Source organism: Chlorella variabilis (assembly GCF_000147415.1).
Source record: "Chlorella variabilis unplaced genomic scaffold CHLNCscaffold_28, whole genome shotgun sequence".
Lineage (NCBI taxonomy): Eukaryota > Viridiplantae > Chlorophyta > Trebouxiophyceae > Chlorellales > Chlorellaceae > Chlorella > Chlorella variabilis.
The window spans coordinates 347,522-357,578 of NW_005435060.1; the positions used below are offsets into that span (position 1 = coordinate 347,522).

Genomic DNA, 10,057 nt, shown 5'->3' on the forward strand with positions numbered 1-10,057 from the left:
CGAAGCTCAGAAAGATGCTGGCTGCTGACATGGGCTCCCGAGGGCCCTCGCTGCCGCGGCCCCGCCCCAGGGCGCCGGGCAGGAAGGGCGCCACATTGCTGGCCTCCACCTCTGCCGCCGCCGAGGCAGCCGCCCCGGAGCTCGAGGCGGCGGCCGCCGCGGCGCCGATGCCGCCGCCGGCGGCGCTGCCGGCGGCGCGGGCGCCGTCGAGGCCCGCCGCCACTGCCGCGGCGGCCGCCGCCGCCGCCTCCCTGGCCGCCCGCTTGCTGCTGCCCGACTGCTCCAGTATGTCGCTCAGCCCAAACTCCAGCTCGCGGCACATGTCGTCCAGCGGGAGAATGGAGAAGGGCTCCTCAATCGCCACTGCGCAGCAGCAGCAGGCGAGGCAGCGCGAGCGCAGGTTTGCATGCATCGGCGGGCGGGCCGGCGCGGCTCTGGCTCGAGCGCAGCGGGGAGGCAGGCTCCGGCTGGGCGCCAGGGCGGAGGACCGGGGCCCGCTCCGCATCGGCGCCGGGCCAGAACACCTCGAGCAAAAAACAGGCGGATAGGGACAGGACAGCTGGACAGGGGGGAAGGAAGGGCATGCCCCGCGCCGCCGCCCCGCTTGCTCGGCTCACCCCCAATCTCCTCAATGCCCAGCAGCAGGAAGGAGATATCACGGTGAGCGGGATGGTGCCAAAGCCGCACTGGGACCAGAGGCCCAGCGGCAGAGCGGAGAGCCAGATGACCATGAAGCGAGAGGAGTGGCTGCAGGCGGGGGGGGGGGGGGGCAGGGGGGGGGTTGCTGGCACATGCCCGGGTGCATGGGCGAGTAGGTGGGTGAGGCGGCGGAGGGGGATGCAGCGGGGTGGCTGTGCGCAGGGCGGGGCTGCGAGCGTGCGCATGAGCTGGAGCAGGGGCAGCCAGGCGGTGTGGCCCGGCAGGCGCGCCGGCAGGCAGGCACGCAGCCCACCTCCCTCCCACAGGCCCTGCCTGGCTCACCGGGTGTATGAGAGCGGGATGGGGGTGCGCAGGATGCGCTCGCAGCGCCCCGCGGCGTCCTGGAAGCAGCTCAGGTTCTCGTCCACCCTGCATGCGCGGCCAGGGGAGGGGAGCGGGCGCACGAGGCGGGCGTCGAGCTGTGCATGCAGGGCAGGCCGCCGCGCATGCGCGCACCCCTCCAGCCAAAAATCAGGTTGGGCAGCTGGCGAGGTACATGCTGAGCCAGGCTGGCAGGGGCAGCAGCACTAGTACCTCAACCCTAAAACAAGTTGGTAAAAAAGAAGGGAACCTGGTACCTTTGGTGCCCACCTGACTCGCTGCGCGTCGCGCAGCGGCGCCGCCTCTGCCAGCTCGCTGAGCACGGCCAGGGCAAAGGAGGGGCGGTGCTGGGCGCCCAGTAGCAGCGCCAGCTCCTGTCCCGTCAGCACCTCCCTCAGCTCAGCCTGCACATCCGAGTCCTCCGTCAGCTGGGCCTTGAGGGAGCGGGAGAAGGCGACCAGCCACCTGCGCAGGCAGCGGCAGCGAGAGGAGGGTCGGGAGGCGAGAGGGGAGGGTGGGCGGGGCAGATGGCCGTGGGCTGGGAGGCGGCCGGCGCGCAGCGCAGTGGGAGCAGGTGTGAGGCCAGCCAGCGCAGCCAGCCTGGCGCAGCCAGCCCAGCCGGGCGCAGGGAGGCAACGGGCTGCGTGGCGGGCGCGCCGGGCAGGCGGCGCGCGCACCTGCCGGCGGAGGCCGCAGACAGTGCCGCCTGGCGCGCGCCGCCGTGGCCCGCGCTGGAGTGGGAGGCGGCGGCCAGCAGCTGGCGAAGCGTGTCGCGGGCGCGCGTCTCGATGTCTCCCCACGCGCTCACAGCCTGCTGCCACCGGTCGTACGACGAGTTGGTCCTGCAGGCGGGCGGGGTGGGTGGGATGGATGGCAGCTCAGGCAGGCAGGCAGGCAAGGCAGGCGCGGCAGGTGGGATGGATGGCACCTCAGGCAGGCAGGCAGGCGAGACAGCGCAAGGGATGCGAGGGAGAGGAGCAGCCGAGGCGGGGCGAGGCGGTACGCATGCAGGGGACGGCTCATCCTGTGAGCGCGGCCCCCTCCCACGCGCATGCCGCTGCCAGCCCCGCCGCCCTGCCGCCGCCGCCGCCCTGCCGCACCTGAAGACGAGCAGCAGGCCTAGGGAGGAGGCTGTGATGTCAAAGGGCAGGGACGGCATGATGAAGGTGGGTAGGAAGCTGGGCAGCCACCCGTCCTGCAGGCGACAGTGTCGGGGCCGTGGCGCGGGGCGTTGGTCAGCCAGGGCCACACGAGCGCGGCTCCCTCCCCAGCCTGCAGCCTGCGAGATTAACCCAGCCCAGCCCTTGCAACGCAGCAGCACAGGGGCGGCGGCACGGGGGCGGCGCGAAGCGGGCGGCGCAGCGGCGGCGGCACCACGGCGCGGCGCGGCCACCTGCAGCGCCTGCTCATACACACAGACGATCGTGGCTGTGGCGCAGGAGGAGAGCAGCGGCTGGGCCAGGCCCCGCACAATGCGTGACTGGAAGATTCCCGACATGTGTCGTACCTGCATCCATGGCAGGGGGAATTGCACGGTACGGTACTTCTGTTAGGTGTGTGAGCCAGCAGAGGCAGGCAGGAGGAGGGGTGGGGCGTGTGGGAAGGTGCCAGCCGGGGCATGTGCTTGCCGCGCCAGGGCAGGCAGGGCGGGCCCGGCCGCTGGCGAGGCGGCACGCGCGCCGGGCGGGGGTGGGGTGGGCTCACGTAGCGGGAGGTGGAGCGATGGAAGGCCCAGCGCCGGAATGTGAAGGTGGAAAGCTCCCGCATGTGCCTGCGGCAGGCGGCAGGCAGCAGCTAGCCTTAGGCATGCACACGCGAGCGCAGCTCATGCAGCAGGCAGGTGGCTGGCGGGCTGCAGGCAGCTTGCAGGCAGCGGCGGCAGCCCGGGCCGCTCTTACCTCCGCCCCTGCTCCTTGTTTTCATCCACCTCCAGCACCCCGGTGGCATCCTCCAGGCTCCAGGTGTCCTCCTGCTGCGGGCGCGGGCGCGGTGGCGGCGGCTGCGGGCTGAGCGCCAGGGCATCTGCCAGGCGACCCGGCGGCGTGTAGTCGACGACGCCCGCGCGCGGCCGCGCCGCCGCCGCCGCCGCCGGCCGGCGCGCCGCCAGCTTGCTGCTGCCGCGCCTCAGCCGCTCCGAGCCAGCTGCCTGGGCCGCCCGCAGCGAGGAGGGCAGCAGCAGCGGGCTGCTTGTGATGGCCACATATGTTCCACACGGCATCGCGAGAGGGGGAGCCCCCGGGCGGGCGATTATGATGCAGGGCTCGTTTCAGACGTTTAGGGAGCGGGCCGGGGCTTTCGAGGGGAGGTGCGGGCGGCGGTGTGCCTCCTCACGATTGAGCGCTGCAGGCGACAGCCAGAATATGTAGTCTTACTTCTGTATCCAGAAATGGCGGTTGGTAACGCGGAAGTCGGACTCGGCATTTCGGCTCACAGTTGGCGGGACCTGCCGTGCGTTGAAGCATGCAGGCATGGACGCGGTTTCTGTTGCAAACTGTCGGCTTCTGGAAAGCCATGCAAGTAATCGCGTGTCTCGCTTGGATCGACGCTGCAAGGCGGCGCCCCGCGCCCAGCCATGCATGTCTGACCGCTTGGCCTTCAGTGCGCCGCCCTCCAGTGGGCAGGATAGTACCCGAGCGTCAGCAATACATTCACCTGCTGGATCAACAGTGGCATTGGGGATGCCGTGCCACCGTCCTGGGGGCAGAGGTGGATCGGCTGAAACAGCTTGTAACGGCAGCCAAGCCCTGAGAGCAGTGGCGTTGGCCGGCTGGCAGCGCCCCAGAGGCACCAACTTGCCATATCAATGAATGCCGAGGATGAATCTTCAAGCAATTTGGACGGCTCTCAACGAAGGTCGGCAGGGGTGTGTGGACGTCCGCCGTCACTGCACGCCGCACAGTTTGCTGCCCCGTGTGGCTGCAGCGCTCCGAGTGATGTGTGCTTCAGCTCTGCTTATCATCAAATCAGTAGAAATGCGCTCCACTGGTAGATGTTCTCCCGCCAGTGACCAAAATCGCAAGGACCCAGCTGGCAGGCGGTTCCCACCTTGGTGCGGCCCTCCTGCCATTCCGGAGCCTTTCCAACAATGCAGGATGACGGTAAAGATCGCATCAGTGCTGCCTTGCAGTCAAACGATGCCACCGTCTTCATAGCCAGCATCTCCTCGGCGCTGCGGGACAGCCGGGCGGCCTTCCCTCTGCTCAGGAGGCACCTGGGGTACCTGATGGTGCGTGTAGGCACGATCGCTCGCCTGGACGTGGAAGGAGGGGTGGCCGCCGCCGCTCCCGCCATGCTTCCCCGCTCCGCCGCCTCATGCTAGTCAACCCCTCTGCCGCAATGCTTGCAGGCCAGCACCAGTGCAGAAGACACCGGCCATTTCGTGCTGGCATGCATAGAGGCAAGCCTTCGGGTGCTGCGGCATTGCTGGGCTGGGCACCTGGCGCTTTGGCGCCGCGGGCCACTACGGTTTGGCAACACGTCGTTCCCTCTTCGGGCTGCCCCCCGGTGTGCAGGAGGGCCTGCGCGATACCGACGTCAGCCCCGCCATCTGCCACCTCATCCTTGACACAGTCAACGAGGTGGAGGGGTGGAGGCCCGCGGCGGCGCCGCCCGCCGTCGCCACCCCGGCCCCTGCCGCTCCCTCGCCCCTGCGCGCCCGCGCCGCCGCCGTGCTGCTGCGCTGCTGCGCCACGCAGCCGCGCCTGGCGGCCAAGCTGGCCGCCACCTTCGGCCTCACCGAGCGCGACCTGTCTGCCGCACAGCGGGCCCAAGCCTTGGATGCCATCTCCGCCCTACTGGACGCCGCCGCCACCTCGGCGAGCGGCGTGGCGCTGCTGCTGCATTTCCCAGGCCTGCGCCGCCACTTCCATATCGAGGCGGTTGTGGAGGACCTGGTGCTTTCCAGCCAGGACCAGGTGGCGCTGCGGCTGGCGCGCGAGCTGGGCAGCCGGGAGGTGCAGGTGGGTGCTGCGGCAGGGTGGGTGGTGGGTGCTCCCGTGTTTGTGTGTGTGTGTGTGTTTCACATGGTGGAGGCCTGCATGCTCGGCTGGCCAACAGGTTGGCAAGAAGGAGTGGCGGAACAGCCTCCTCCCGTGGAGCGACCTCCTGCCTGCTTGCACCCCGCATCCCGACAGCCGCTGCTGCCACCTTGTCCCCATGCCCGTCCGCCTGCCCGCCTGCCCGCCTGCCTGCCTGCCCGCAGATGTTGCTGGTGGACTGCTGCCTGCAGTACGGGCAGCTGCGTGTGGCCAACAGCGCGGTAAAGGACTTTGGGCTGCAGGTGCGGGCAGGCAGCTGCCTAAGCCGCTGCTGACACCAGAAAAAACTCCCAAACCTCCCCGAGCGCGGGCCTGCTCACCTGCCTGCCTGCAGCTCGAGTTCCCCAACGTGGAGCGCCTGCACAAGACCAAGCAGCTCGAGAAGATGGTCGGCAAGGGGCTGTGGGGGGTGAGCAGCCAGCACCATCAGCGGTGGTGCTGCACGCTCCGCCCCGCTGCAGTCAGCCCAGCTGCAGGAGGCGCCGTGGCGCAGGCTGCGGTGTCCTGGCGCGGCTGCTTGGCGTGCATGGCATCGGAAGCGGCGCATGAGCGTGCCCGAAGCGGGCACATGAGCCTGGCCGAAGCGGCTCATGCTGCGGTACATCCCGCTCCGCTACCTGCAGGTGGCCGCCACGTATGTGGGCGAGGATGACGAGCTGCAGCGCAGCCTGCTGACCAGCATGCTGGCAGCTGGGGAGCTGAGCCTGGCGCGGCAGCAGCAGCAGCTGTTTGGGCTGGAAGCGGAGTTTCAGATACACCCAGAGCGGCTGGCGGAGGAGCAGGCGGCGCGGCGGGAGCGGTACCTGCAGATGCCGCTGCCGCCCGGGGCGCTGCACTATGTGCAGTGCGCGGGCGGGCTGGCAGCCATGGCGCTCCGCCTGCAGGCGCTGCTGCGGCAGCCCACCAGGCACGGCGCGGCGCACAGCCCCGCCGACGCGACAGCAGATGCCGGCGTGGCAACGGCAGCACCGCAGCAGCAGCAGCAGGCGGACCAGCGGCAGGCGGCGGCACCAGGGGGCCGCCAGGACGGCGTCCCTGCTGCTGCTGCTGCAGCAGCAGCTTTCGCCGGCGCCCACGGCGATGAGGAGCTGCTGCCTGTGCTGGGCCTTGACCTGGAGTGGCAGCCAGACGGCGAGAACAGCTCCCCCCCAAGCCTCCTGCAGATCAGCACAGGTGCGGTATGATGGACAGCCCCGCCTCCTCCCCTGGCGTGTGAAGGTGGTTTGGCGCGGTCAAGCTGGTTTGGCAAGCTGGTTTGGCACCTTGCAGGCTGCGCCGGCTCTTTCCAGCTGGCGCCTGCCTCAGACTGTTGGTCCCCCCGTGCCAGCCAACCCTCTTGCAGACGCAGAGGTGTGGCTGGTCGACTTGCTGGCGCTGACGGGGCGGGAGGCTGGCGACGCGCTGGCTGCCGCCATCGTGCCCGTGCTGTCTTCAGACCGCGTGTACAAGCTGGGCTGCGGCATCGCCTCTGACTTCAGGAAGCTGGCGAGGCACCACCCGGCCGCCTTCAGCCTCGCCCGCGGCTGCCTGGACCTGTCAACCCTCTGGCGCTCCTGCCACATCGAGCAGAGTGGGTCCGGGGCTGGCCGGGTGCTGCCACGGGTGCTGCCGCGGCGCTGCCGCCCGCTGCCCAGCCAGGCTGCCCAGCCCATCCAGCTTCTGCCATGCAATTCCCCTCCAAACCGTTTACGGTGCCAGCCTTTGTATTGCTCTCGGTGGATGCCCCTCCCATGTGCTCGCTGCTGGCGCCTGCCCTCTCCCTCCCACCACCCACCTTCCCTCCAGCGGGCAAGCGCTCCACCGCGGGCTACAAGAAGCGGGTGGGGGAGGTGTCGCTGAGCGTGCTGGCGCAGTCGGTGAGCCTGTCAGCCCCCACCCCACACACACGCACACGCACACACCACCCTGTTTAGTTGTTGCGGCCACACCACTGCTGGCAGAACCTGCGCTGCGCTTCATTCCAGCGACACACGACGGCCCAACACGGAAGCACCGCGTTCCTGCTGCTTTGCTCCCCTTGCCTGGCTGTGTAATGCCTGGTCTGCCTGCCTGCCTGCCTGCCCTGCCCTACTGGCTGCAGGTGCTGGGCAAGCCGCTGGACAAGAGCCAGCAGGTGAGCGACTGGGGACGGCGCCCGCTCAGCTCCCAGCAGCTGGAGTATGCGGCACTGGATGCCCACGCCGCCGTGCTGATCTTCCGGGGCATGGGGCAGCTGCACCACCCGTACCGCACACGCCAGGGCCTGGCCCTCCACACCTTCTGCTACGACTCCCGCCACGGCGGTACCACCGGTACCGCCTTCGCCGGCGACGACAACGGCGGCCCCGGCAACGGCGGCCCCGGTGCCGGGGCCGGCGGCGGCGGCTGCCCAGGCGCGGGCCATGGGCGCAGCAGTAGCGGCGTCGGGCATGGCAGCGGCGCGGCGCCTGGCAGCTTGGGCGGGCAGCAGAGCGGCGGAGCAGGTGGTACTGCTGCTGCTGGCCGAGGCAGCACCGGCAGCAGCGCCTTTGCTGGCCCGACAGGCAGCAGGAACGGCGGCGGCGGCGGCGGCGGCAGACCTAGCCCCAGTGCGTGCAGCAGTCCCATGGGTGTTTTGCCGTGGCACCTGCTGGGCCCGGCAGCCTGCGGCGGCCGAGCAGCAGTGCGGCAGCCAATGCTGCGGCAGGTCTGGGTCGCGGCACGCTGCCTGCGCAGCCTGCGGCACCCCAGGAATTCAGCAGCGGGAGGTGCACCCGGGACCTGGCGGCTCGGTGTGCTGCGCAGGCTGCCGTGCCGCAGCGTCCAGATCCATGCCCGCCTGCTGTGCGCGACGATCTATCTTCTGTGAACTGCAATTGTACACCTGCACATCCTTTGGCACTGCATTTGTAATCTCTGGGCATTCGGGCGGCGGCAGCCGCGGCCAGCTAGCGGTCAGCTGTCGCCCCCCAGAGGCGGGCACGACATGCCTTTGGGCGGGTCGATCGGTGCTTGTTGCACTGCCACGCCACTGCTTCCCGCTACTGCACGCACTCATTCACAGGCCTTGCAGAAGCCGACTGTCCCGCCGCGTTTCGAGTCGGGCAGCACATCACCCCGGGCTGCCTGCGACCAATCGGCATGCACGCAGTGGCGGCAGCTGGCTTGCCAGCCGCACCAGGGCGCTGCGCGGCGGCGGCAGCTCCCCCGCTGCCGTGGCGGCCTCGCCGCTTGTCGGCGGTTCGAGTCGGCCGTGCCTGCCCAGCCCCAACCCGCCAGCAGCGACCCCGGGTCTTCGCGTCCGCTGCCTCAGACAGCGCGCAGGAGCGGGGGAAGGAGCTCAATGCCAGCAACGGCAGCGGCAGCGGCGACGATGCTCGCAGCAGCGGGGACGAGCTCGCCGCCGCCAGGCGCAAGGCGCGGCTGGCCCAGGAATCCATCGACGAAGACGCGGCAGAAGGGGTGTACGATGCGGTGGGTGGGTGGTGGGTGGGTCCCCACGGCTGCCTGCCTCCACGGGAACTTTCCAACCCAGCCTGCCTTGCCTGCCTCCACCCTGCACCTGCCTGTGGCCTCCGCACCTGGGCTGGCACGCCGGTCCTCCACCCCACCCATGCGGACACGTGCCTCTGCCCCCTGCAGAGCACCAGCTGCGACTCACAGGAGCTGCTGCTGGATAGGGACCCTTACAAGGAGGAGTCGCGCAGGTGGGCTGGGCTGGCATGCTGGCAAGCCTGCTGGCCACAGGGCCAGCCCAACAACTGTGGTTGAAGCTGGCTGGCTGACCTTTGCCTTGCCCCGCGGCTGGTCCCTTGTTCGCTCCGTGGCGGACAGCCTGTGGCTCTGCTTGATGCACCACACTTGCAGCTGTTCCCATCCCTTTCCGCTTCCCTGCTTGCACGCAGGTACTTTCGGACGGTGTTTGACTTTGACCGCTGGGCGGCGCACCGCAGCACGCGGCGCTACCTGCGCCACCTGCTGGGCATCCACAGGGTGCGCGCCGCTGCCGCTGCCTGCTGATCACAACACATCGCTGCCTGTCTGCTGATGCACATGCACGCACCTGCCTGTCCGCTGCTACTGCTGCCAAAGTTGTGGACAGCCTCTCCATCTGGTAGGGGCAAGGCCACAGCCGACGCCCCTTGTGCGTGCATGACCATCCTCTCACGCCCCGCCCACCATCTCCCCCCACTCCCTTCAGAGCCGCATGGTGCGTGGCCTGGCTGCGCCTCTGCTCTACATGGCAGCCCTCACCTCCTCGGTGGCCCTCTACCACACGCTGGCGGAGGTGTGCTGGCTGCCTGCCTGGCAGTCCCCTGCCTGCCTGCCCGCTTGCCTGCCGTTTCACGTGTACCTGGGCATGGGAAGCTGAGCAGGCGCCGCAGCGGGCCGCGCGGTCCCACCTCGCCCTTTCCTCCCAGTCCTGCCACCGATACCCTGAGCTGCTTTGCTCCCTGCCGCATGGCTCCCTGCCGCATGGCGTTGCATGCCTGCAGGCGGGCATGGTGCCGGAGGTGGCGTATGCGTTTCAGATACGAGCCAACGAGCCCTTCACCCTCTCCTCCTTCGCCCTCTCCCTCCTCCTGGTCTTCAGGTGGGGCCCCTGCCTCGGTGGCTGCCGCCCGCTGCGCCCACCACCTCCTAGCTGCTGCCTCCCTCCTCCGGCACACGCCCACACGCTTGACCGTCAGCGCACCTCGGCTGCGCTAAACTGGCTGGCTCGCCACACTGGACGCCCCCCTTGGCTGGCGCAGGACAAACGCCAGCTATTCTCGCTGGCTGGATGCCCGCAAGGCGTGGGGCCAGGTCGTCAACCGCTCCCGAGACCTGGTCCGGTGGGTGTGGCCTGCGCTTCCGCACGCAGCCAGACCCCTGGGCCCGCCCCTCCCACAGGCAGCATCGTGTTCGGCCCGCTCAGCCGCCCCCTGCATTGCATCAGGAGGTGCTATGCGTGATAAAACAACAGCGCCACCATGGCACATTGTCCTGTGTCTGGCTGCAGGCAGGGCATCACGTACATCCCTCGTGACCAGCCGCTGCTG

At 69.6% G+C, this 10,057-nt stretch overlaps 2 protein-coding genes across 2 annotated transcripts in view; one reads left to right on the forward strand and one right to left on the reverse strand.

The window, feature by feature from the left end:
- Positions 1 to 614: 614 nt before the first annotated feature.
- On the reverse strand, positions 615 to 2,775 carry CHLNCDRAFT_9818 (hypothetical protein; the record flags this gene model as incomplete). Its single annotated transcript, XM_005843671.1, has 7 exons — positions 615 to 747; positions 982 to 1,068; positions 1,291 to 1,485; positions 1,719 to 1,862; positions 2,121 to 2,215; positions 2,414 to 2,527; positions 2,725 to 2,775. Coding segments are annotated over 7 exons (819 nt in total), but the record flags the coding sequence as incomplete, so codon positions are not given.
- Positions 2,776 to 4,105: 1,330 nt separating this feature from the next.
- The window catches only part of CHLNCDRAFT_140064 (hypothetical protein), a gene marked incomplete at both ends in the record, with an annotated part of 7,589 nt that continues 1,637 nt past the window's right edge, over positions 4,106 to 10,057 (forward strand). Inside the window, 16 exons of the mRNA XM_005843613.1 lie at positions 4,106 to 4,246; positions 4,367 to 4,429; positions 4,533 to 4,979; positions 5,222 to 5,299; positions 5,392 to 5,466; positions 5,681 to 6,230; positions 6,400 to 6,627; positions 6,843 to 6,913; positions 7,138 to 7,624; positions 8,329 to 8,489; positions 8,658 to 8,722; positions 8,921 to 9,008; positions 9,217 to 9,303; positions 9,512 to 9,609; positions 9,770 to 9,850; positions 10,018 to 10,040. Of these exons, the coding sequence (XP_005843675.1) occupies positions 4,106 to 4,246; positions 4,367 to 4,429; positions 4,533 to 4,979; positions 5,222 to 5,299; positions 5,392 to 5,466; positions 5,681 to 6,230; positions 6,400 to 6,627; positions 6,843 to 6,913; positions 7,138 to 7,624; positions 8,329 to 8,489; positions 8,658 to 8,722; positions 8,921 to 9,008; positions 9,217 to 9,303; positions 9,512 to 9,609; positions 9,770 to 9,850; positions 10,018 to 10,040 (2,743 nt within the window). The remainder of the gene's footprint in view (positions 4,247 to 4,366; positions 4,430 to 4,532; positions 4,980 to 5,221; positions 5,300 to 5,391; positions 5,467 to 5,680; positions 6,231 to 6,399; positions 6,628 to 6,842; positions 6,914 to 7,137; positions 7,625 to 8,328; positions 8,490 to 8,657; positions 8,723 to 8,920; positions 9,009 to 9,216; positions 9,304 to 9,511; positions 9,610 to 9,769; positions 9,851 to 10,017; positions 10,041 to 10,057) is intronic.